This window comes from Athene noctua, chromosome 10, assembly GCF_965140245.1.
Source record: "Athene noctua chromosome 10, bAthNoc1.hap1.1, whole genome shotgun sequence".
Classification (NCBI taxonomy): domain Eukaryota; kingdom Metazoa; phylum Chordata; class Aves; order Strigiformes; family Strigidae; genus Athene; species Athene noctua.
Window position 1 is genome coordinate 2847891 of NC_134046.1, and position 27110 is coordinate 2875000.

The 27110-nt window shown below is 42.6% G+C and overlaps 1 protein-coding gene across 4 annotated transcripts in view; it reads left to right on the plus strand.

Annotated features, from left to right (window-relative positions):
• SLC6A6 (solute carrier family 6 member 6) overlaps positions 1 to 27110 on the plus strand; it is a 58697-nt gene that overhangs the window by 30428 nt on the left and 1159 nt on the right. For all 4 annotated transcript variants that reach the window (XM_074914483.1, XM_074914484.1, XM_074914487.1 and 1 more), the window contains 10 exons: positions 3034 to 3166; positions 6533 to 6667; positions 8598 to 8701; positions 8815 to 8939; positions 13659 to 13771; positions 16413 to 16550; positions 17604 to 17706; positions 18634 to 18734; positions 19413 to 19583; positions 21079 to 27110. The exon at positions 21079 to 27110 is cut by the window's right edge and continues 1159 nt beyond it. In XM_074914483.1, coding sequence (XP_074770584.1) covers positions 3034 to 3166; positions 6533 to 6667; positions 8598 to 8701; positions 8815 to 8939; positions 13659 to 13771; positions 16413 to 16550; positions 17604 to 17706; positions 18634 to 18734; positions 19413 to 19583; positions 21079 to 21219 — 1264 coding nt within the window. In that variant the 3' untranslated portion in view covers positions 21220 to 27110. The remainder of the gene's footprint in view (positions 1 to 3033; positions 3167 to 6532; positions 6668 to 8597; positions 8702 to 8814; positions 8940 to 13658; positions 13772 to 16412; positions 16551 to 17603; positions 17707 to 18633; positions 18735 to 19412; positions 19584 to 21078) is intronic.

A 27110-nucleotide genomic window follows, 5' to 3' on the forward strand; every position in this document is an offset into this window, starting at 1 on the left:
TTATCACATGCTTCATGTCTTAGTTCTAAAGATTTTATTTTGAAGTCCAAAACCTTAACGGCTTACACACGTATTAATACAGAAGGGATAAGTGTTATGGGATAATTATGGTTGAACAAAACCTCTGATTGTCTGATGCTGGCCGAGTGTTTATAAATATTTGGTAATCAGCAGACTTTTATTCGTTCAAATCCCAAGAAAGACCATCACATGCTGATGGCATGTAATCCCAAAGGGAGCAACACAAAAACTAAACAAAATCTAGGGCAGCTGTCTCTGCCTTAGGGGCAAACTTGAGTTTTAAAAATGGTTTCATATTCTCCTTCTAATATTCTGGTACAACTGCTTCAGTGTTAGTTATTCTTGTCCATCCAACACGAAAGGGTGCTTTGCCTTTCCTGGTACAAAAGGTCCTGTCTGCATTCACTTGATTAATGAGCTGGAATATCCTTCAGGGATTGCATAACTCTCCTAATTTTATTTTTGTTTATGTTCTACAGCCAGTTAAAGCTCCTATTACATTTCCATATTGCACATCACTAGAACATATTAGTGTATCAACAAGGTTCAAGAACTCATGTTTACAACAAACTCGGCCCCAGCCTGTTGTCCCATTGATTATATATGATTGACAGTTAACGACAGCATCAAGGCTATAAATTAGAATTAGTAACAGCTTCATATATAAATGCCATGATGTTAGTTGAGCGGGCTTGCCTGAATCTAAGCAGCAGTGTGTTGTGTAACAAAACTGCAGAGCTACCAGCATAGCCTGGCTTGTGCTCCTTCCTGAACTTGAATTTTCAGGGTATCCCATATCCAGGTTGAGTCCTTCTGCGGCAAAAATACGTTGGTTTAGATTTCATGAAACAATTGTAATGCTGAGGGTCCCCTGGTAATTCTGAGTGGATTCCTCGAGGTAGTTGGTCTTCGTGAGATGAGATAATGCAGGGCAGAGAAAGCCAGCACATCACTTAGTGCACTTGCTGCCTCACCACAGCAAAGTAACATGTCTGGCTCCATAACCCACTGGGGTGCCCTCCAAAAACGCTTGAAATCATTGCTGGGACAAACTCTAGGTGAGGTGACCACTTGCTTTTAGTTCCCTAATAAAAAGTGAAGAAGTTGTAACTGAATGCATTAATAGAGCTCCCTGTTCCAATAAGCATTTGCAGTTAATTATTCATGGCTTCCTGAGAGCTGCCTCTATAGGTTACCTTTCTAATATGAACTGCCCCTTAGACTGGAAAATTGCCATTTATTTTTAAAAAAGCCACAGAAGGTTGCAGCTGAACTTTGTCACCTTATAAATATATTTTCTTCTTTTGTATACACACAGCAGGTTTCCCCTCGGTTTCTTTAGGCTCAGGTGAACCAGGACTGCAACTTTAGGCCAAATATTCATTACCGAGGGGTTTCTTGTCACTGTTCAATAGCTGTGCTGATTAGGGCAGACTTACCCTGTCTGCTGCCATTAGTCCTTTTCCATAACAAAATACACACATGTTCAGAGAGAATAAAACATTTGGTGTGAGAACACATTCACACAGGTAATCCAAGTGAATTTGGCAAACACAGACACAGAAACAGATGGGTGAGGGTTTGAGTCCTATTAAACTAGTCGATCCAGGGTTTTTTTTCCAAAAACTAATTGCAGATTTTTCATCGGTGACTTCATTTGCTATTATTTCCATGGTAATAGCAAAAAAAAAAAAGAAAAAAGAAAAAAAAAAGTTTAATTAATTCAGAGGAAAAACAAACCACAGTGGTTTGTCTTGTACTGGATCCACACGCAAAGCTGTGCTCGCCACACTGGGCCTGACCCTGGTACAGCATCCAGACTGCTGTGGGCTCAGCTCTCCACAACTTAGCTGAAGGAAAGTGGCTGATTTTTATAGCTGTCTGAAAATAAAATTTAATTAACAATTTGTTAGATAGAAAGGTCATTTCTCTCATCTTGGGGTAAGGCATTTCTGTTGTAATTGAGGTCAAGCTTCTCCTTGACTTCAAAAAACCTTGCAGAAACTCTTCAGAGTTTAATAGGTTTGTTTGCAGAGTTTTAGCTCAGCGAACAGTAAGAAACAGTTTGTTCTTTCATACATATTTGACAAATGAAGTAAGTATCGGGTATGACAAGGTCTTGTCCAGTGTGTGAGGACAGTGTATGTTGCACAAAAGTAAAAAAAAAATCAGTTTTAAATCAGTATTTAACAATGCCCCATGGCTATTACCAAAAGAGAGAAACCTTAATGAATTTTCACCCTCAGGAACAGAGGATTTTGATGGCCAGATGTTGCGTCCTTAAGACCCAGCTTAGGAATGTCTTTTTATTTAACCTAAGTGACAGAAGAAGTTTACCAACTATCTCAAGTTAGCTAAACAAGACCCTGCTGAGGGCAGACAGCAGCACGCCCAGGCACTGTCGGGGGGGGACCGAGGGGGGAGAGCCACTAATCCAGCCTTCGCCCCGCAAAGCCGCACAGCGTGATAGCTCCCGGCGTTGCTTTTTCCCTTCCCTTCTTGGGACAGTTTTTGCTAATGAACTGAAAAGGAGGAGAAACACATGGACGCAGGCCCGTTGCAAGTGTCTGTGATGGAGACATCATGTGCAATGCTGCCATGTGGCTTCAGAGCCAGGGCTCGTGGCAATGCCAGAGCGAGCTGGGCTTGCATCTTCAAGGGAGCAAATGTGAAAGCCACAGTGCTCTGAGTAACATATATAAAATACAGCTCTTTTGTTCTTTCTTACCTCGTGTTGAGGTGGTCACAGGCTGCTAAAAAGAGCTTAAAATTAAATGCTGTGCAATCTATTGAACAAAAGTGTACCAAGGCCTAGGTGTAGGGCTGCAAAGCTCAGCTTTCCTCACATAAGCCATGCTGACTTAGCAAGCAGCGTTCAAAGGGCAGGGATCTGCTGCCCTACACACCATCTCAGATACTCACATCACACATACTCTCAGCCATCGCAACCAGATTCTGCATCAACTGACCTCCTGCACCTCTCTCTTGTTTTGTTTCCTTTGAAATATTCAGGCGCAATGTGCTGAGCTTGTCCTCAGGAATTGAAGATATTGGTATTATCAAGTGGGATCTAGCACTGTGTCTTCTCCTCGTCTGGGTGATATGTTTCTTCTGCATTTGGAAAGGAGTTAAATCCACTGGGAAAGTAAGTGCTCTTTACCCTTTTCATAATCATTGCAGTTAACAGATGTTAGAAATACTAAGTAATGCTGTTTGTTAAGGTAGTCACCATTTCCTGAAAAAAAAAAGACCTAGTTTTCCACTGAATAAAAAAGGGATTCAGATTCAACTGACTTTCAGAAGTCATTGCCAGTGCCCAAAATGCTTGTGAGTCAAGTAGCCATTATTAGAATGGTACCAAGAAGCAGATACCAGCACGGTTTGAGTACCGCTTTGCCTCTCTGAGGACGAGCATCCCGCTGATGCGTGTCATGAGCGTGGAAGGTCTTGGGCTTGTGATGTGTGGTGCTCTCTGCTCCCCGTCTGTGCTCTCGCACCAGCCGAGTTCATTCTCAGTGCAGCGGGGTGATGTTAACATAGTTGTGGTAGGGATGTTTTAAGTCAGTGGGAACTGGTGGATGCGTAGCATTTTTGAAATGCCGTTCACTTACAGAAGAGCTCTGTGTAGACACAGAAGACTAAACTGAGGTACTCATTTAGAAGCACTGTCCTTAACAGAGATCCTGGATAGTTTGAGGTTTTAGTCTCATCGTGTGCTCTTCAGAATCATATTTTTCTCTGAAGGACAACAGTTAAATCATTCCTGAACCTCACCCTACTCCTGTGCAAGAAACAAATTACAGCAAATCTTGGCCAATCACTTAACAACATGAAGCATGATATTATGGCACCTTGCATACAGTAGTGTTTTTAAGCCTATTTTAATGAGAAAAAGCTTTTGAAGCCATTGCATATGTGTGGCTCTTAGCTGTTGGTTGAGGCAGCATTTCAGGTAAGTCTAACCAGAGGTAAAGAGATCTCAAGATAATAAGTTCCCACACGTTTCTTGTCAGCTAGGTGGAGGGAGCAATCTCATTAGTGTCCCACCTGATTAAAAAACCACAGCATGAACCCATCTTTTATCAGCCCTCAGAGATGTCAGGAAGAGTGAGCAATTGCAAATGCCTCAACTGCAGAAAAAGCATCATTTAGCAGTTTTACCTTGTTACACACTGCAGAATCAACCCGGAGACAAAACTCCATAGGAAACCAGACCTCATTAGTTCCACTGTTGACTAAACTACTCACTCTACTGTCGTTTCTGTCTTGCTTTCTGTGATTTTTATCATGGAGCCTCATTAAAATCATGCTGGTGCCTTACCCTGGCTTCTGGCCAGCTTTGCCCCAAAGAACAGCTTCCACACCTCTAAAGTACACCTTGACAAAAAATGTTTGCTTCTCAGTTCCCTCTGATTGATGTGACCCAGTGAGGTGATTGTGTAAGTTTTATAGTAAAGGTGAACGCAGTAAATCTCCCGCAGTAGCCAAGTGGAAGCACACATTTCTGCAGAACCTTTGGCGAGCCTGGTTTCTGCTCAGTACAGGTTATGGCAGCACTGAGAGATTATTCCGAGCTCCCAGTAGTACATCATTTCAAGCCCGTGTGAAGGTAACAGATTGAAAACAGGTCTGTTAAAATCAGTTATCTAAAAACTTGTGTTTTCTGGAAATGCAGCAAAATGGCCTCATTTCTAAGACAAGACGGTTGGTAGGAATTTGCAGCCTCCTCTCTGCAGCGTCTGAACTCGTGCGGGTGTAGAGCCAAAGCCCATCAAAACCATTGGAAAGTCTCTGGTTGACTCCATTAACTTTGGGGTCAAACAAAAGTAAACTGTAAACTCTAATGGAGGGCTTGAATTATGTGAGAAGCCTAGTTTACTTTAGCAGATGGTTGTTTATAGCACTTCCCTGCTTTCCAGTGTGTTAATGGCTCTTCGGAGAGTGGAAAAAAAAAAACAACCTCACATCATTTTTAAATCTCATAGTAGCATTTTGGACAAAAAAACATGAAAACATGAGAAAAAATAATAGTTGTGCTTATGCTATGGATAATCTGCTTGATCTTAAAAATTCCCCCAGTGTTACGAGAGAATCTTTACCTGCAGCACAAAGTCCACTTTCTGAGTGTCGTTTATTCAGTTCTGCAAATACACCAAGGCATATATTTTTCTTGTAAGAAAACTTCGATTTTTCATAGGCCTGGCTTATATTAAAAAAATCAGAAATCCCCCTTTTATCCTTCTGGTTTTGGTGAAACTGGGCTAATGTGTAGTATATATTATTTGTCAGTGGAAAATATACAGATAATTCAAGGAGAGAATTAGAAAGGACATGTATGAAAAGATTTCCTTTTCATTTTATGAAATCAGTCCAGCTCTGTGAATTATTATGGCAATGCAGGCTTTGAGTTCTCGTCATTATTCTCGGAGGACACACTTAAGAAGAAAAGTGGTGCATCCCACGAGCTTTGCTGTAGTTAAACAAATTCTGGAAAACAAAAATACATTTTAACTCATGGCAGCAAACTGTAATTACCTGGGGGGATCATCTGACTCCATGAAAAATGCCCTGTCTTGGACAGTAGTGATTCTTGACTGTAACACAGTGGTTATATAAAAAATGAGAGAAAGCACAGATGAGCAAAGAAAACAAAATGTTAGAGGTCAAAAAGTGTTGGTCTAAAGATAGAACTGTCAAATGCAAGCTCAATTAACCCTCACACTGGAGATTAAAGCAAAGAGCTCTTTCATCAAATGAATGAGAAGATAACAAGAAGCAGGCTGTTATTAAAAGGGAGTGGGAATAGAGGTTAAAGATAATGAAGACATATTCTCAAACTGGATGAATAGAGCCTTAGTTTCCAATAATGATGTTGCTGAATAGGCAGCAAGGGCACGAATGAAGTTATGGGACTGGAAATTAACCACTGTTGAGGCTGATGCCAACCTGAAGGGCTTCATGCATTCGAGGTGATGGGAAGGGGAGACAGAGGAGCATGGCCCGAATTATCTTCGTCTCTGAAAGAAGCGCCTTGTGAAGTTGCCTGCAGAAGCAGTAGTGAGGCTGCACAGCAAGATCAGAGGTAGCAGCAGAGCTTGCAAAACAGTTTGCAAAATAAAGAATGAGGTAATGCTTCAGGCGCCCTCAGTGAGGAAATCTCTTCAGCTTCCCTGTCAGAGGTGCACTTGTCATCTGAGGACAAACAGGGCAAAGGCAGAATTTCTAATGAAAGTCATGAGTCGTGTAAAATCCTGCGTGTTCTCTGCCTGAGTGACATGGGCACTGTCTCTGGGGTTCTGGAGGGATTAATGAACCTGCACTGCCTCCAGGCCTGAAGCAGTAAGGTGTTAAAGACCATTAAACTAAAAGTAGACAGAGAAACTCGGATCCAGTCCTTGTTAGGTATGAGGAGGCTTTGAATTCCCACTGCCGCATCTCTCTTGATTCTGGAGGTGTAGCATTGACTGACGGATTAAACTTTTTTTTTTTTTTTCTTTTTTTGTATTGCCAGGTAGTGTACATCACTGCCACGTTCCCATTCATCATGCTCCTTGTTCTGCTCATTCGTGGTGTGACCCTGCCTGGAGCTGCAGAAGGCATCAAGTTTTATCTTTATCCTGATATCTCACGGTTAGCTGACCCACAGGTACAGACCCAGGAGTGGGGAGCAGGATCATTTCTTATGCAAAGGGGGATGGTGGAGGGTGATGGTGGTGATATAATGGCAATAGATTTTTTTTTCCATGGTCTTTAGAGGTCCAAATATAGCATGAACATTAACGCTGGGTTATATTTTCCAGAGATCTGCTTGAGAAGGTCACTGTTATATGTGTTAATGCATCTTTCCATGTGTATGTATGTGTGTGTATGCGTGTGTATTTTTTTTGTGTCAAAGGACTCTGAGGCTGTAGACTCTGTCCCGTTATACAATCTCAGCTTTCTTGTTGGTAAGGTAAGGGAGATGCATTTTTTTAATGAGGATAGTCTTTAGTTTCAAAGGAGAGACTCGTGAGCTTCACAGATGGAACAACAAGCAACAACTGTGAGTACCAGTGTCACTAAGCTCCCACTGCTCAGTAGGAGGAGACTGGGAAAGAAGTGAATTAAATAATAGAATGAAAACCAGGCAAAAGTGGAGAAAAATGCTTTCTGAGGCACAGGAATTACTGTTCACTTAGCCCTGGCTAGTGGAGCTAGACTTACTCTTTCTGTATAGGCTGTGATTAGATAAAGATTTCTGTCTGTGCTCACAGAGTGCAAATATGGGCCACTTGAGCAGGCCAGCATCATTTCAGCCAATAATGACCATGTGAGAAATGCAAAAGAAATGTGATACCCCCCCCAAAAAAAAACCAAAAACAGGGAATCTTTGAATATAACAAAATGTTGGTCACAGTGAGAGGGAAGAATGTCTGTCTTTGCTGTTTCCTTCTAATGAGTATTTGGTCAAAATAAAACTCTGATGATAGCTGGACAGCTGAAGTAGGAAAAGCATAATTGAAAGAAATATTGTGGAAATTTGGTTCATTCTCTGGTCTTGCCCTCTTTGTACAAGACACTCTCTTCACAGGAGACGTTAGATTTTATGAATGAATCTTCTTTTATGGAACTCTATCATTTTTATGATCTACTATTAACCCTAAGCCCAGAGCATCAGCCAGTAATGTAGAAGAGGTTCATGTGAGCTGGCAGGCCCCCTCCCACGGTCTAGCAAAAGCAGCATCTCCAAGGAGACACCAGTCAGCAAGGTGCTGGGAAGTGATGGTGGGAGGGAGGAGGTAATGGTCTACAGTCTTAATTCTCACTTACTCAAACTCCTTGGTGGTTTCTACTGGTGTTAGCAGGCTTGCATTAGCAGAAAGAAGCGAACAGATGGGATTCAGTGGATGCATTTTGATAGCTCGCTATGTATTTACTGAGAAGTTGATAATGTGCTGTTATTTCACTCTGTATATGTTGGGGGTTTTTTTTATGTAATCAGGAGAAAGAACCATGTGACCAAGATCAGATACATATCTTATAAAGTGTGTTGTATTTTGCTTGTTTTCCCCCTACCCCTATGGCTTTTTATCTTGCATTTGAACAGATACAAAAACAACCAGAAAGCTAGACAAATAAACAAACCAAATGCATAAACCTGTTTCTCAAGCTTTTCACATCCTTAGTTTAGTGACTGTCAGCTGATTCCAACTGAAATGAGTTACAACAGAAATGAGCAATGTCATAAATACTTCTGCATTTCCTATTGCACTGAAACACATTTATCGTTGCACCGACAGGAAGGATCAGCTGAATGCCTAAAAATCTAGAAATACCGAGCATCTCTGGGGAGGGGATACAGGAACCGTTGAAGAGATGATGTTCTTGTAGGCTCTGACACTAACAATTTTCTTTTCCCTGTAAAAGCCAAACTTGCAAATGTGGTGTTCTCTTTCCCTCCTTCCCCGATCCTTTAGCTATCCCCCTCAATGGAAGCAATTATTGTGTTGATTTTGCATAGTTTGAACTGTGTGTTTGCATTGAGTGTTGCAATGCAACGATGCTGGTAATAACAGTCTTTCCATCTTTCCCTTTAGGTCTGGATAGATGCAGGGACACAAATCTTCTTCTCATATGCAATCTGCTTAGGAGCAATGACTTCCCTGGGGAGCTACAACAAGTACAAATACAACTGCTATAGGCAAGTTTCCATCCAAGGGGGTTTAGTGTTTTAGCTAAATGATGTAAATAAAGTAGGGACAATGGGTTAATTTTTTTTTAATTAACTTGCTCCATGACATATGTGTGACTTAGGGACTGTTTGCTGCTGGGATGCCTGAACAGTGGTACCAGTTTTGTGTCTGGCTTCGCAATTTTTTCCGTCCTGGGCTTCATGGCACAAGAGCAAGGGGTGAACATTGCTGATGTGGCAGAGTCAGGTACGATGGTATTGGTGGCAGTGGTGGTGGGCACTGCCGCCTAGCGTGTGAGCAAAGTTCTGCAGACTCAATCAGCTAACATCTAAGCAATAAAAACAGAACAAGATTTCCCATAATCTCCAGAAAAATAAGTGCACTGTTGATTTGGGCTTTCATCTAGAGCAGTGAGGGTTAGCTGGGGTTGTATCGTTTACTCTGTCTTGATTAACAGGGCAGCGACCACATTTCCTAGAGTGTGCTAATCCGTTTGCGTTGAGGTTAGAGTTAAGATAAACCACACCATTATCCAGGGTCCAGAATGCCATTGATTCGAGAATTTATTCCATCCTTCTTTTCAGACTACCTTTATTTTCATCCAAATGCAAATAGCCAGTGCTTATGTACTTTTCATAGCTCAGCTTTGCTTGCTCGCAGCGCAGCACTGCAGTGGGGCTGTTGCCGTGGCCTTTCGAAGGGATATACCCACGTATATTCCCACGTCTCACTGGAAGGCAGGAGAAGTTGGAGAACTCCATCTCCTGGGTTCTGTGGCCCGTTTCATGCCCAGGAACTCTAGTTGTTGCAGTCCTGCCTTTGTCCTTTGTAGCTTCAGGGTGAGGTTGACAGAACTTTGAGAAGTCCATTTTCAAACTGGATGTACACTTAGGTTCCTCCCTCATTTCAGAAGTGTTCTTCCCATTAACCTCCAGCTGCACACATGCAGCTGAAGAAGGCTAAATCCTCACAGCATGTGAACGTACCTCAGACAAAACAGATGACTTTTTTTCCTCTGTGTATGTCTTGTCCATGAGGGCAGGTGTAACCATGTGTTTTCACGTAGAACAGACAGATTAGATGGGAATTACCATTCAAAAATAATGAGTCAGGCCTCGACAGCCATGAGGCTTAAAGCTAATCAGATTCAATTAATAACAGTGTCACCTGAGTGCACTTTTGGCATTTCTTTCTGATTTTTTTTTTGAGCAGTTTTAATTCACCTGCATAGTATTTGAAAGCTTCCCTCTGCAAATATGCTATTAAAAAGAAAATGTCAATATATCTTCTAATCACATGGCTCTGGGAGTTAAGTCTTTAAGAAAAATAGTACCTCACTTCACAAGGGCTAATGAAAAACTAATGACATGTGTGGCACTACTGGAATCTTCGGTGGCTGCAATTGGCATACCTCTCGCAAGTGTAATTAGTTAACGGTCTTGGACATAATGCTTATTTTGATTGGAGGTTGATTGCTTTGTTTGAAAACAAGAAGCAAGGGAATAATCCTATTGAATGAATCATAGATAGCCCCTTTTTTTTTTTTTTTTTTTTTTTTCTTCTTTGTAGGTGGATCAATTCCAAGAGTAGCATTGTTTAAAGTTATTTCCACATTAGGTTAGGTTTTTTATCTGGTCAATATTTACTCTACTTTTTATTATTAAATCTCTGATAAACAAGCAGCTATATTCCTGTTGCTTGACATTTTTAGAATTAAATCTGTAGTAACACTGGATTGTTAAATAATGTTTAAATACAAATTAGCTAGCAGACTTAGTGTTTACGTAGCATTTTTTCAACAGCTCAAAAAGATTTTTTTAAAGGAAGGTTTTTATAGCTTATAGGGGCAACGAAGGCACTGATTAGCTTCCAAACTTGGCTTTCAACTTCTTGCATATTTTGCTGTTGATTCCTTCAGGTTTTCTTCTTTATTTGAAGTCAGCCCTAGTAACTAATAGCCAGAGATTGCAACCATCTGACTGTTCAGTGGGTTGTGCATCATCACTGGCTGGTCTTCACCTAAATCTGAAAGGACATTTTTACATGACAGTAAACATTCCCAAAATTACCCAAACCACTTCCCGTGGGTTTACACGCTGCCTTTCTCAGCAGAGATTGAGCGCAGAACCACTGGAGACCACTTGGTCCCCCTGGGATGAGCACCCAGGACCCACGTGGGGCCGTGGGGGAGGCTCTCGCTGCCGCTGCTGCCCTGCTGCTGACTTCTCAGCACAGAGACACTCAACAGGCACTCAGGCCTCTTTTTTCGGCCTTGCCTTTTTTAAGTTTCTTATGACACAAGGTCAGAACCGCTCCCCTGGGTCAGGAAAAAGGTGAGCAGAGGCGCTGCCACTTGGCTGTAGCACCGGGGAGAGGACGTTGTCCATGGGGCCAAGACCTCCTGCTCCCCAACAGCAAGTTGAATCCCTCCTGCCCTGTGCGTGACACCATTTGTTTCCTTGTTTGCCTTCCTGCAAGCCAGGGGAACACTGACAAATCTGCTGACAGCAGAATTCACATTTTTTTACTTTTGCCAAATTCAGCTTTGGTGCAATGTTCCTGGGACAGCCTCATCAGCTCGGGATGGCTCCCACTTAAAGCACTGGTCATTGCTGCCAACTTTCACTGGCTTAGATTTACACTACAGTACATGAGACCCCTTTGACTTCCCAGTGAAAGGGGATTTTTAATAAATAGCACTTGATTTTTTTTTTCAGAAATACTTTTAAAGGGAGAGAGGAAAGCAGTGGAGGCTCAAGAACGCCATAGTGAGTCCTGTCTAATCTGACTGGAAGAAATACATTACTGCCTGTGCAATTTGTGGCAGCTTTAAAAGAGCACAAGATCTGCCTTTTTTAAAACTCCAGTTGCAAACAAATTCAGATTATGCAGGCCTGACTATAGTGCCTTGGTCTCTGTAATGCCTGCCCGGTCTCTGCCTCCGCAGCGCTCTGCTCCCGGGGCACATCTCCAGCCGTGCTGTGGCACTTTGCCAGCGAGTGGCCTGGGATTGTGACAGTCCTAATTAGCTCTTAATAGCAGCCACAAGTGCTTCACTTCTACAAAACACCCTTCAGAGCAACAGAGTTTCAAATTAAATATGATTTTTGATTATTGAAATTCAGTCGAAGGGGATGCTAGGAACATTTTCTTTCACATGGACTTTTTCTATTTCAAGACTTAGTTTCAAAGGAAAATCAAAGCTAGCACAGGGCTTAGGGCACTTGGTAGTAGGTGGTATCACAGTGCAAGGACAGCTTCACTGGCCAAAGCATACAGAATTGCAGCAAATTTTGAAGAGAGCAGTTTCACATCTGTCTCATCAGTTGCACTGATCAGCTGCAAATGCCATCTGGTAGCAGTTCTCCCTCAGGGAGAATCCACTGTATCCACTGAATTAGGGGGAAAAAAAGCAAATCCCCCCCAAAATTTGAGACATTAACCAATTTTTTGGTATCTTCTGTCGTATAAAATCTTAGTTGTGTTTCATTTTAAATAAAATTAGTTGCTCGATTGTTGGCTAATTTGTATTTATTTCTGTTCAAATATTTTCAGTGACTTAAAGTTTTCTTTAGTTTGAAAAAAGTCATATTTTTTTTGCCTCTTTCTCTTGCTTCTTTTTCCATCTTTCTTGTTGGAAAGGAAAAGTGGGAGGTAGGAAGAGCAGCGTTAGAGATTTTTTTATGTACAGATCAGAGATAAGATTTCTGTCCCCACACTGCAGCAGGTTAAGAAAATTCCTTTTCACATTGAAAATTCCTTGAATCCACTTTAAAATCCTGGAAAACGCCAGTTTTCACAGCTCCTTAAACCAAACAAACAGATGAGCCAGGCATTCCTGGGTTTAATCTGAATTTAAATCTGCCCTCAGAATTTTTTTATCGGCTTCACCAGATTTCTGCGGCCACTTTGAGAGCCTGCCGTAAATGCTGGCTGCCCGGCGTTCCTGTCTCCCACTTGGAGAGGGATTTCTCTCTCTGCAAAAGCTCTCCTGAGTGATAGCTGATAGCCCCTGGCTCCGCGTGAGAGATCAGCAAGCGAGGGCCCTGCCCGTGTGCTCGGGTTGGGGGCGTGAGCGAGATGCCCCAGTCTGGTGACGAGCACTCGCACACCAGGCTTTGTTTTCCAGAGCAGAGAAGCCAGGTGCTTATTCCCAGCCCTGCTGGTGCTCCCAGACTGTTGGAATCCATCCTGCAGTCGGGGCCGATGTTGGTCATATTCAGCGTCACCACGGCAGGTCTGCGTAGGCTGGCCGGATAGGGGCAGATGATGTGACAGCATGGGGAAGGGATTTTTGCACAGAATGATTTTTACACACCAGCAGTTCCTAACAGCAGGAGGGAATTTTTTCAGGGACCACAGCTGATATAACTAGGAGTAGCCTGATCACTTCAGTGCAGTGGTGAGGGTTTGCAGAAGCGAAGGAGCAGACTCCTGGAGTGCAAACCCTGCTCTAGAAAAGCCACGCTGGGTTTGGAGATTGCATACAGAGGGAAACAGTGGTTGTGTTAGCGAAGATCCCAGGGAATGTTCGGAGCAGAGTCCCCTTCCCTGCATGCAAAAGAGTTTCATCGTCATCATCTTCATCGTGACCGTGTGGGCTAGCAGTGGGATTCTGCCATTCCCCTGGGTCACCCCTTCTACCCCTGCCCCAATACTGTCCTGCGGCCAAGCGAGCAGGTGTAGGACACCTCCATTATTGGCATGTTTGAGACAGATGTTAAACTGGTGATCTGTTAGCAATGGCCTCGGGGGTTTGCCTGTGGTTTCTGCTGTAGTCATGCGTGCTTCGATTTCAGATAAAAGAGCCAAACTGTTTCACTTCTGGTATTTCCAGCCGCGTTTGGATTTATCTGAACGGAACCAGGCATTCCTGCATTTGAGTGTGGCTACCTTTACCAAAGAGCTGGTACTTACTATTTCTTCTCCCTTCCCTTCCCCCTTTCCTATTTTCTTTTTCTCTAGGTCCAGGCCTGGCCTTCATTGCCTACCCAAAAGCTGTGTCCATGATGCCACTGCCCACCTTTTGGGCAATCCTTTTTTTTATTATGCTTCTGTTGCTTGGACTGGATAGCCAGGTTAGTACAATGGGTAAGAGATATGTGGCTTATTGCCTCGGTGCTGCTGACAGAAAAGCTGTGTTTACAGTCGTGAGTTCAGAAGAGAAGACCCCTTCAGTGTAGGGGCTGCATTTGATGCATCTGTGACTGTCAAGTCATAGTATGATGTGGCTCAATAAGTCTTCATCATCAGGAGTTAATGGAGTGCACAAGACTAGGGCAATACTCCCTAACCGAAATAGCGGTTCCAGTCTGGCCTCAAAATACCACTATCTTGGTCATAGTGCAGTATTCTCCTACTCTGGAGAAGAGCTTTATCATTTTGAAATATAAAATACTACAGAAGTTTGTTCCACAGAGTACTTTGTGCCATTGTGATCACCTGCAGTGTGTAGATAGATTAAAACACTTTATAAGAATTAATAACAACTAGGAATACAGGCTTTGATAGTTACCAAGTGCCAAAAAAGAAAAGGGAAGCCATCATGAGGCACAAAAAGCACAAAATGTTTTGTGCAGTGTAGCCAGGGTGGCTTCACAAACAGAAGACAAAGGCGTAGCCTTTTTCAGTGGCCTTAGGCTCAGAGCTGCTGAGCAATGTGGGATCCTGCTGACTTGCGCGTCACCAGCGCACATTCAGTACCTCCAAATGGGCAAGAAAGCATCTCGGGTTTCAGCTGTACTAATTATATAGCACATGCTGCTATTAATTAGTGAGCATAAAAAAACCCCCTAGAAGTTCAGTCCAAGAAGTTAGGTTATTTTTCCCAGTGGTTGCTTATAGGAATGTTGGACTAAATACCTCAAAAGTACCTGTAAATCATTTCTAGATAGTCCATTTGTGAGGAAACGTGGGTGACCAGGGATTATGCAGCTAATGTGAACTACACATTCAAAACTGCCAAAGGTTGCAGGGCAACAGGCAGCCTTCTGCGCTCAAATGGAAAGTCAGGTTAGAAAAACCCAATTGGTAAGGGTGAAATGTTCATTTAGGCTAAATGCTCTCTCATATGAGAAGAGATCCGTAAATGGATTTTTACCCAGTTGTGTACTTAATCTCGTACATTTTTTATATTTCATTTGCCCTAAATTGCTCTTTACGGCTTAATCTTTGAACTCTAGTGAGCTACTTTCAGTCGTTCCAAAGTAAATGTAAAAGTGCCCAATGCCGTGGTTCAGCAACCCTGTGCTTATGCAAATTGGAAGCTGTCTAGTAATTTTAAAATGCTGCGTAGAATGATTAAAACTAATTGGAGCGCTTAATTTCTCTCTTCCACCCCTCTGGTTTTTTGGAGTGCGGTCAAGCAAATTTCTGGAATGCCGGAGCAGTTTAAGATCAAATCAGCCCAAAGGAAAGGGTTGCGTTTAAAAAGAAAACCAGTTTTACCAAGACAGGAGGCAACAAAATCTGGTGGAGTCTTTGCAGGATGGTCTGTGTTTCCAAAATGGAGCTTCAGCTCGTGGTCAAAGAGGGTAGAGTTGTTACGGGGCACTTCTGGGCGCTGTAAGAGCTGTATAGATACTGGGTAGGAAAAGGCAGCTTTCCCTGACATAAGGTTCCCCTTGATAACTCGTTAGTTGTAAGATGATCTATCCACTTAAAGTGAAGATCATTTCTACAGAGGCAGCCTTGGTTCTCCGTGGTATCCTCATGTCTTCATTGAACTTGGTGCTTTCGTACCTTGCCAGGCTGAAAGTACAGATCAGCTGAATGATCCCTTCTTTGGATTTGTCTGGGGGGAGTTCAGTAGTCACTTCTCTCCTTGGGTGAAGTGCATCTGGTTTTTGATTAACTTTAGACTTTTATTGAAACCCAGTTTGGGTTATTTGGTTAACTCGAGTTACACATCTCAGACGTAGTTTTCCAATGGCAGGTAAGTACAAATATAGTTATCATGAGGCTAGATAAAGTAAGATTTTTAGCTCATCTATTCAGAGCTTCGTTTTTGATTTAGATGTGCAGTTTACCACATTTTTCTGTGAGGCCTCCATGAACCATTATTGGTGCAGAGGGACCCCAGAGCCTCAGTCGGAGGTACTCTGCTCACAGGTTCGGAAAAGACAAGTTCAGTCAAGAAGAGCTGCTATTTCACATCAAAGTCTGCTTTCCCTTGGCTGGATTTTCACTAGCAAACCCAAGAGCAGAATTATAGCCAGTTGTGGGATTAACCTAACTAGTACCTGTGAGGTTTTCTGACACATCAAAAAAAAGGCTGGGAGGTACTCTCCTAGATCTCCTAGCTTAGACTGTTTTGAGTGTTTCCTCTCTGCCTCTTTTCTCGCACACATCTTGTATTCATCTGGAACAGCTACAACATAAAAGCCACATAAGTGCCTTCCTGTCATCAAATTAACTTCCTTTATCCTTGTGGCTTGCATTTACAGAGCCCCTTTGGTAGTTCGTAAAGCTGCTAGGAAATGAACAGCAATTCTGAAAGCTTGTTCCAACGTGACTGCTACCCCCACACTTCAACCTCTGGGTTACAAAGGAATGGCTTCCGATTTATTTATTCAGAGCAGCTTTTTGCCACAGAGTACAGTTAGGGTGTTGCTGTGGAGCATTTGTTCAAGTATGGCTCACACGTATGAGCCCGGATTAAATATGGTGGGTAATTTTCAAGTCACGTTTTTTTTTGTTGTTGTTGTTTTTCCCCTTTAGTTTGTTGAAGTTGAAGGACAGATCACGTCATTAGTTGATCTGCACCCATCCTTCCTAAGGAAGGGTTACCGACGGGAAATCTTCATCGCTATAGTATGTTTCCTTAGCTATCTTCTGGGACTAACTATGGTGACTGAGGTAAGTAGCACCAGTGCTAGAAATTGCCTTCTGTTTTAGACACTTTTCAGACCAATTTTAGCTATGAATGAGACTGCATGGAATTAGCCACTCAGAGGAGCAGTGCTCTTTAGATCTACAGAGCATGTTTCATCCCTAGATCTGAAAGCATTTTGAAAGGGAGCTATATATCTCCCCTTTTGAGACAGAGGAACAGAGACATAAAATCTCATTAAATTCAGTTTGATCTCCAGTACTAATCAACACGAGCATGAATATTCACATCCAGCTCTAAGTGATAAAACACATCGGGAACCTTCCGCAGAGCAGATTAAGAATCCATCCAGTGCATGCAGGGAAAGAGATTTTTATCTTAGTTACACAGATTTGAATCAATTAAATACCACTGGATTTATTCTAGTATAAACAAGATGGGAATGTGTTCCAGTGACTGCACTGTTGTGATATTTATCTCCAGAATAAAATCCAAGCCAGATTTTAAAAACAACTGGAAGAGCACAACTGTGGGATTTAAAATAGCACCTGTAACAGAGGTGCCTAACAAACACAGTTTTTCAAGTAAAAGTGCAGGTATATACAGTTCACTGTATTGAGAGCAAAGAGTCTAACAGCATAGTATAAATACAAAGAAAAAAAATGAACTATTCTTATTAAAAAAGTCCTTCCACTCAATTAATAAGTGAAGATCCTTCTGATAAACGGATTTCCATTTTTAGTATTTGGGTGACGTTAATGTTAGGTAACCTTTACATTGTTTATTTCTATAAATGCCCCTCCTAAAATACTACTAAGAAGGAACGATATAAGTGTCTCAGTAGATTATATGAAGTGGCTTAATTTAATTTAATCATTGTCTTGTTTGGAATCCTTCCTATAGTAAACATGTATTCCCTGGGGAAGGTGATGGCAAATGTTTACCTTACCTACTTGCTTGATATTTCTTCTTGTTAGACAGCAATCATTAAGATATATTGGTAGATGCTACTGGGAGCTGGGCCTGAAGTATTTTTTTTTTCCTTTTGGATCCTAATCCCTTGTGTCTCTCTTTTACAGGGTGGCATGTATGTTTTTCAACTCTTTGACTACTATGCAGCTAGTGGTGTATGCCTTTTGTGGGTTGCATTCTTTGAATGTATTGCTGTAGCCTGGGTTTATGGTAAGTGAGAATCCTTTCATCTGATACCTTTTGATGAGTCAGTGACAATTTTGCTAGCCAAACATTTAATCATCAGCCACCCCAGAATCTTCTTCCCAGCAACAGACACATACCATTAATCTAAATTTGCACTGACATCTTGGAGACAAATTTGCATCTGGGATGAAGCCAGCCTCCAGTGTTTTTACACACACACAAAAAAGTATTTTTCCATTGCTAATTAATAAAAGCACAATTAAGCATTTACGTGTGTTAAGTTTAGAGATGAGAGTTGAAAGTTTGGCCAGCCATGAAAATTCCTGTTTGTCTCAGAGAATTTCCTTTCAGAGCTGCAATGTCCACAAGGGGCAAGACAACAAATAGAAAATACAAAAAGAAAGCTGGCAGAAAATTATATTCTGCCCTGTTACTTTCAGGTGATGCTGAAGGTCTGACAGTAGCAGCCTCTGCCTGAGACGGCGGCTGAGGAATGATCAGAAGATGTTTGCTGCTTAGGGCTGGTCATTTCCCTGGTTCTTTATGTACTCCATCTCCTTAGAAAAGCAGAATAAACAAAGCCTCCATCCCACATCAGTCGGATTCCTGGAGAGGCGGGGTGTACCGTTTGCTGTCACGTCCCTCCCGTGGTGATCCCTGTGGCAAGTTCAGTGGGAGTGTGGGCAGAGGAGTGGCCGTGTGACAGGGGCAGGAGGGATCAGGATTGCATCCCACATCCGAGTAACGCGGGTGTGTAGGAGAGAGTCCCCCAACCTTTGACCTTCTCAGGGAGAAAATCATCTTAAGCTTCACAGCCATAGAAAGCGTTTGAACAATACATCTGACACCCTCATCTTCCCTTTAAACCCCCTTGGAGGGGCTAGGGAAGCAGCTGTAATCCTACAGTGCTTACGTGGCTTTTATACGCTCGATGATTCTGATCCGTCACAGGCGCTGATAATATTTATGATGCCATTGAGGACATGATTGGATACAGACCTGGTCCCTGGATGAAATGGAGCTGGATTGTGATCACACCAGTTCTTTGCGTGGTGAGTACTGTCCCGTGCTCTTTCAAGTCTTCCACGTGGCAGCTCTGAGCCACCTCTTACTCCTTCTCTTTGAGTGAAGGCTGTTGCATTCAGAGACCAATTTACAAGGAGATGCTGGAGGCCTGAACATAGCCCTCACGTTCTCAGATGTTACAACGTGACGGCTCTCTGCTGTGCCCGCACAAATTGCAGTTGGCTGCATTTGAGTGGATTTTTCTTAGGATTGGCAAAATATTACATTAGTGACACAGAAAACTCGCTTTCCGAGAGCTCTCCTTACTTTAATAGGACTACTAGGCCATTTTAACAGAAAGACGTGAGCCATCTGAGGCAGGCACTCAGCTTGAAGTATGTCATTTGCTGTGAAGAACATCCCAATAACCTCCTTGCAGTGTGTAGCAAATATTTGAGCCCTGAAAAAGAACAGGCAGAGGATTACAGCTGTTCAGCACCATTGCTCAAGACCCTATTGTCAAGCAGCAGTTTACCTATAAGCAAATGCAGATGCTCTTTCAGTAGTTTAAATGGAAGAATAATTCCCCCACTGGTTTAAAATACCTCCAGTATCCATCAGCTCTGCCTTTCACTGCCTGTCTCCCCTAGAGCAGTGGTAGCACCGTAGCCTTACTGCTTTCAGCAGTTTTTGAGCCTCACTTTGTTTTCCTTTCTCATCCACAGGGGTGCTTTATCTTTTCTTTGGCCAAGTACAAACCACTGACCTACAACAAGGTCTACACATACCCAGACTGGGCAATTGGCCTGGGCTGGGTTCTTGCCCTTTCCTCCATGATCTGCATCCCTATGGTGATGGTCATCCGCATCATACAGTCAGATGGGTCACTTATTGAGGTAAGAGCAACCGGTTGTCTGTCTAGAAGAGAAAGGGAGCTTTAACTTGCTGGTTTATACAAAACAAGCACAATACTTGGAAAACTGCCACCTTGTCCAGGTAGGGCAAAGTTGGGTGCCTCTCCTGCAGTGAATGCAAATAAGACTGTTAAAGATCACCTGTCCTTTGGGCAAACAGTCGAAACAGAACAAACACGAAGCCTTCTGTCCTCAGACAACACCAGGTGATTTCACTTGCGTCCCACTTCTGCAGTTTCCAGCTTGGCAAATCATTGCCTTCACGTGCAGACAAGCACTCAAGGGCTGAAGTGCTTCCAAGAACTCTCTTCTCCAGCCCACAGGGACAAGGAAGCACCATCCTACAAATCCCTGAGAAAACTAGAGAGAGACCTGGGTCAAACCCTGTGTAAGAGCCCACTGAATTTCAGGGAAATTCAGATCCACCTGTGCGCTGTTTGGCTCTCACACGTGGCCTTCGCTATGGGGGACTGAATAAAAGTCAAACACTCCTGCCAGTGGACTTCACTTTTTAGCTTTTTAAATTTTTTTCTTATTCCTAATGAATCAAATCAAAACAATGGATCCAGATTGCCCTGAGCTTTGGAAAACTTTGGATCAAATTCAGACTTGACAGTGCAGATTCTCTCGGGTTTGGATTTGCAGGCAATCTCTTGCCCTTCGCAGTTCAGCACAGGTTCCTCTGGTCTCTTTTTCTTCCAGTGGAAAGTTTTTAGAGACTGTTCAGTCATGAAACTTAGCAATTCTCTTCTAAGGTTTCTGGCTAGTTTTGTTTTTGCCTAATGAGACGGTCTTAAATGCAGCCCAGGGTATTCTTGGAGCAGAAAGTGGGACACTTTGGATTAGGAAAAAAAAAGAGAATAGAATCAAAAAAGAACATTTCCCAGAGAACAAATGCTTACATTTGTTTTCCTCCAAGTGTTAATGGTCTTTTTCAGCTGTGGCCAGAGCATTTTCATGAGTGTTTATTTTCCTGCCTACATTGTCACCATCTATTGAGAGACAAGTCTAAAAGTAGCCAAAACACTCCACAAAGACCATGTTAGGAAAGGAAAGAGAGTAAACACTGGTCAGATGCCATTTAGTTCTTCCTTTGTGTACTGAGATGTAGGAGAGAAGTTGCCGCTTGGCAATGAACGCCCGGGCTAAAAGGCAGAGTTGTTTCTAAATGAGGAAGGAGGGGACACATAATTTGTGCAGCAGCTGCAGCGCTGAAAGCCCGGAGTGCGGGATGCAGGATGCTGTGAATGCCCGCTCCTCTCTGGTTTGCCTGTCTCAAGCCAGGCTTTGTGGCTGAGCAGAAGTTGAGGGCGGTGTTCCTCAGCCTGGGTCCCCACAGCCTTGCAGAGCCACGAGGCACACGCACCTCTGTGGCCACCAGCCCCATCCGTGGCTTGCCCCATCCTCCAGCCCTGCACGTGGGAGTCACGGGGGGGCCGCTCGGTCTTCTGACCTTTGCTTTTCTTCTTTCTCTCAGAGGATAAAAGCGGTGGCTGCCCCCAAGGAAGTGAATCGGTGGTCCAAAGAGACGGAGAGTGGCACCCCCTTCTGCCCCAATGGAACTTCGAATGGCGGATTGATCAAGCCAACTCATATCATTGTGGAAACCATGATGTGAGCTCTCTCTGTGAGAGGATAAACCTGCTTTAACTGCCGTTTACTAACCATAGATTCTCATAGGACCAGGTTTACAGAGCTTTATATTTGCACTAGGATTTATTTTTATTTCTCACAGAGAAAGTTATTTTTTGTGTGTGTTTTTTTTTTAATATTTTGTAAGGTAATCACAGCAGATGCCTCTCTGTAGAGGGAGAGCTTTCATATCAGACTAGACATATTACAGGAATTTACTATTATTGGGTTTTTTTAAATATATATATCTTTATCTCTAAATATTATACACCTTACCACTTGAATTGATTGTCTTGCCAGCAATACATTCAAGTGTCAGAAAGCAATTTTTAGGTGCTGGTATGGTTGGGAGCAGGGTAACCTACAGAACACACAAAAGGAGCTCTGTTGAGAGATACGATTTTAAAAAAAGATGCTGTTTCAAGAGAATTTTCAAAGGTGTAGTATTTCCACCCTCTGGTTCAGTTGTGGTAAATGACAGGCTTCAGGGTCACATTAGGGAAAGGGTACAGGTATGTTTAGCACAGTCCCTGAATAAAGATACAGGCGGGCAGCTGGAGCAGGGAGTTTGCAAGGGAGGCAGAGAAGCTGGGTGTGAAAAGCCTTGCAGCCGTTCCTGCCAAGCACGGCGCTGGAACCCTGTCACACAGATGAGAGGAGGACTTCAGGAAGGCGTTTTTGCAGGATTTGGCATGGTTCACTGGTTGGGTTTTTTTCTTTTTTGAGGTTTTGAGGTTGGTTTTTTTTTACTGAAGTGAAATGCCTGCTGTTTGTGCGTGAGCGGAGAGGTGGAGTACCTGATCCTGAGTTTTGTAGCAAAGCATATTTTAGCATGGTGGCACTGGTGTAAACTTGAATTCTGCAAACTGGGAGGGGCAGCCTATCCCTGAGGCAGCAGGGGTGAGTGCTGAGGAGCTGAGAGGGGAAAAGCTGCACCTGCCCTCTGGGCGCCTCTGGTGTTCGCTTGCTCGTTTGTTTGCTTGTTAATCATTGGACTTTGGTTTCGGGCAGAAAAATAAAAGAATCCCTTCTGGACTCTGACTGTCCAAAGGTGAACACAAACCAGGTCATCCCTGACAGGAGGAACAAAACTGCTCACCTACACCTGGTGTAACCAGTATTTATAACAGACACATTGTTAATAATAATAGTAATGAAGATAATAATATCACTCAGCAAACAGGTGCTTTTCATCCACGTATCTCAAAAATTCTTTGCCAAATTCAGTAACCAGGATTTGCTTTTATTTATTTATTTGTGGGGGCGGGGGGTTCGTTACTGTTGGGGGAACAGACAAAAGGACTGAGTCCCTTGTCCCGTGTTACTAAAGAGCAGCAGTGGACCTAGAGCCCCCAGTCTCCTTGTCCATCGTTGGGTTAAACCATCATTTTATTCTTTTTTTTAGGGGGAGTGGAGGGTGGCAGACTTAAGAGACTTATGAATCCTGTCTGCTGAAGAAACAGGGCTTTGGGGATTTTAAGATAAAGCAAAGGGAACATGTAACACTGAAACATTTTTTATTTGGTCAGAAGGAATTACATACTGTTCCAGGTTAGACTAGGGAGTGAAGAGAAACCACTACAAGGAGGGTAGGAAAGGGGGTTCCGCTTCGCGCGGGCCAGGTGGATGTTTCCATGGGGAATTGCCCCTGAAGACTGTCCAAAACATGGGCTAAAGCCTTTTTTTTTTTTTTTTTTTTTGAATTTGAGCAGGTTGTGCTGGGAACAGGTTCTCTGGCGAAACTCAGCCTTTTCTTGTGGGCATTGTGTTAGAAGGAGAGGGTTTTTTCTTCTTATGATACCACAGTTAGGCTATCCAAAGGTAATTAGAGGAAATGCTTGATAAAAGCAGAGTTTGCATCTGCTGATTCTGCTGTCAGCTTAGTCTGTCAGGGCAGAGTTTGTCATTTAAACAGGAACATATCCAGTTCTTAACATTCCTACACAGTAGTTGTTTGGGGTTTTTTTTCTCTTTTCTTGTCCCATGGACTAACTGGCCACAGCAGCACAAACCCTTGTTGATTAGCTCGTTGGTTTTCCTGTAACAGAAAAGGGGTGACTTAAAACTTAAGAGGTGGACCAAAATAATTAAAACAAAAAAAAAAAAAAAAAACCAAAAAAAAAAAAAAGAAAAAAAGGAAAAAGTGACTGCATCTGTATCTTTCCAAATCTTCCTAGTTTGAATCAGTACACATTTTTACATTAGATAGCTGAGTTGCAGCCACAAAACCAGCCATGGCAGAATTGCTTTTGGGTTTTTTTGCTGGTTGCTGTATTATGAGAGTTATAAATGAAACTTTTCCACAGCTGGAAATGGCAAACATCTCATGACACCTGCTGGGCCAGTGGCAAAAGCCATCTGATAGTCACTGGAGGAAACCTGTGAGCCAGTGGGTGTCATCAAATGTGCCCAAAATAAAGAAATATACATAGAGCTAATTTTTCTTTGGTTTTGGTTTTTTTTTTTTTTTTTTAATAGCCTGTAACTGTCAAAGGCAAGGAACTGTAATCAAAGATAACTCTCTTAGTGGGCTTCAGCTTGGACCCTCGGTTTTGAGTTACAATTAGTGTCTGCAGTAAACAGGCACCCTTGCCTGGGTGAAGAAGGAGTAAGTCTAAATTAATGGTTTCTGTGAGTGCAGATGAAACACTGATGCTTGATTTTTTTTTTTTTTTTTTTTTTTTTATACACATTGTCATACAACTGCGTTTGAGATATAGTTTGCACATCACTTTTGTGCTGTAGAGCTGAGACAAGCTTTAGTTAGGGGAAAAAAAAAAAATGGTTTGGCTCCATTAAAGACGTCTCCAGCGAGTCAGCTGGGTATTTAAACCATCTCCCACATTGTGGAGAGTGTCTTTGTGTGAAGAACCAGAGGGCTAATACTACACCTTTCAAAGTACAACTACTAGAGAACTAGAACCCAGCCCCATTTCGATATAAACTGTGCCATTCAAATCAGTCGCTTCCATGTACCAAGTGAAAACGTCTCGCACATATGCAACAACCTCATTGAAGCCTTCTCTGTGTCAACTCCTCTGGCCCTGCCGTGCTCTTCAGCACGACTGCAAGGGAGGGCTGGGACTCACGAAGAGCTGAGAAATTACTGTTTCTGGAAAACAGGTCCCCTCTCCCTTCTTCCCTCCCCTCCAAAAAAAATATAATTAATTCTTCGTGTTTTATCTGGGGTTTGAGTTCTGATGAGCACACTCACATTTTTACAGTTTGGGGCTTTTTCCTAACACTTTTATCAGATTTCTGAACTTTTCTTGGTGATAAATTTGCATTTCAATATGATCCTCTGCCAAATTTATTAAAAAATAATTTTTAAAAAAGTCTGTGTTTTCTACCTATTTCTGACTGCAAATACAACTGATTTTTTTTTTTTCCTAATTTACTTGTTGAAACACTTGTGAGCTATTTTACCTGTTTTATGTAAATGAGGAACTCTATATTAAAATATCATGACTAGTCATAGATGAACTGGTTTGGATCCAGGGAAAAGTTAGTGCAGTTTTGACATGAGATCTTTAGAACCAGATCCCTGAGTTTGAAACCAGAATAAAACAAGACAAACCCCACACCTTTTCATATTTCCTTGTCCCTTTTGTATTCATGGGTTGGAAACAGCAGAGTTTTCAGCAGTGTGTCTCTTCCAGCTGAACTGAAATCAAGAGAGAGGAGAAATGGAAAGGGGAACCTTTACCCCACAAGATTCTCTGACCCATTTCTTATTTTTCTCCATTTTCCAAACTTTTGCAGTTCACCTGTCACTAGTTATGATCTCACTGAATGAGCATCTATTGTACGGGACTTTACCAGTAGTCTGTATCTGGGTGTTTAAACCGTATGATTTCATCAATAGAACTGGGTTTTATTGTTGTTGTTGTTATTGTTCTCATTTTCCTTCTCATCCGTAGCTTTCCTTTTCATCTGGTCCAAACAGACCCACACACTTAGAAAAGTCCTCTTTAAAGTGTGAGATAGTAGGTCCACAATGGATTTGTTCTTGTGTTGTAAATTAAAATACAGGAGCCTAGCAGCTGTGTTTGTCACTGAGAACAGCGCTGGTGTTACCCGCAGCAGCAGCGCAGCTCCTGGAGCAGCGTTAGGAATGGTCTGCTGGAACAGCTCAGCTAGACTGGTTATCACTGCTGGTCTTGGGGAGAGGAGGAGAAGAGACAAACAAACAAAAAAGGTGCAGCCTTATTTTTGCTGTAACACAAAAAAAAACCAACCCAAACCCAACAACCATGAGCAGAGCCTTCACTGTCACCGTCGGGATAGCATCTTCTGCAGCTGTTTTCAGTCCTGTGTGATTCCTCCTTTCTCAACTGCAGCTGCTCCTGGTTCCTCTTCTCTGTCTCAGCGTTAGACAAGCCAAGTAGATCTGAAGACACACGGACATTTCCATTCCATAGGCCTTTTACAAGTCTCCTCCTAGTCTGGTTTTATTTGCTGTGGAGACTTAAAGTTTCGGTGAGGTTGTGCTTGTCACACTTGGGTTCAAAGCTCCCACTTGTTGCATCAATGGCAACGCTCCATCCGTGGGAGAAGGATTTGAACGTTTTTGAATAACTGATTATTAGCTTCCACGTCTTGTGGTCACTGCAGGCTCACTCATGGAAGCATAATGTATATAAAATGTTAAATAAGCTGTGTATTGAATGGAGTGGACAAGTTAGTTAAGCAGCTCAAGTACACTTGGAAGAAAGATGACCCTGACATCATTTCCAGGAGATTCAATGGAAGTTGCTCACTTTCATTAAAAAAAAAAAAAAAAAAAAAAAGATAATCTGTGTTTAAGTAGACTAGTAGATGAACTCTTCCACTCTCATATGCACGCACACAAGTGGGAACATTGCTTCTATTCCTGGACATGTGTGTAAGTCTTGCAGAGCTGTTTAGGATGAGGATTGAGAAGGTTTAGGCACCACTTGCCTGCAGGTGGAAGGCCTTTTCTAAATTTGGGGTGGTGGAAGAGGGGAAGTAATGACAAACTCCTGGATCGTGGCCCCTCCAAGGAAGCCTTAAGGTTGGGTTTGGAAATCTCGTGGCTCCTTGCAAGCGCCACATGGCTCCTGGTATGGGAGGCTGGGTGTGGCCTGGGTTCAGGCAGCTGCCTTGGACTTGTTTTGTTCCAAAATCGGCATCCAAAGCTCTGTGGTTAGGACTGACGTGTAGTTGTGTATTTGTGTTATTTGCATGAGCAAAGGTCGGGAAAAAGTAGCTTGTTTTATTTCTTGTAGTCAAAGCTAAGCTTAAGACAGACAGTATTTGGTTGATTTGGTGACAGCTGACACCTAAGAAACCCATGAACTAGTGCGTAACAGGCCCCCTGAGCTCCATATTTTGGTCACAAAAATTTTCCGTTGGTATCAACGGTCAGTTTGGGTTTATGGGAAAGCTTGCTCGAGAAACACTTGAGCAAAACCAGCACCAGACCCAGCTGGAAACCAGCTCAGTCCAGCCCTGCAGCCTCCACTGGATCATGGCTCTTTTTTGCCAGCCCAGCAATGAACCTGTACATGAACAATGCTTCTCCACTTTTGAAAAAAAATCTGAATTTGTTTCTATTAAAAAATAAACAGAAAAAGTAAAAAATTTGTGTGGGTTTTTTTTTTCCAATTGTCAGTGTGAATTGGTGATTTCTATTTACCTGTGTCCTCAAACAAGAACAGAAAAAGCTTCAGATGCCATTTGACCAAAAAAAAAAAAAAAAAAAAGAGGCAAGCTCAAAATTTTACAGGTGAAAAACATTAAGAAAATATATCACACCCCCATCCCCATCAAAGGTGGAAAACTTTAGTGAGGGTTTGCAACTGGAAGAGAGCCTGACCCTGCTGGTATTGCTGAGCTAGTGCATGGCAGAGCAGA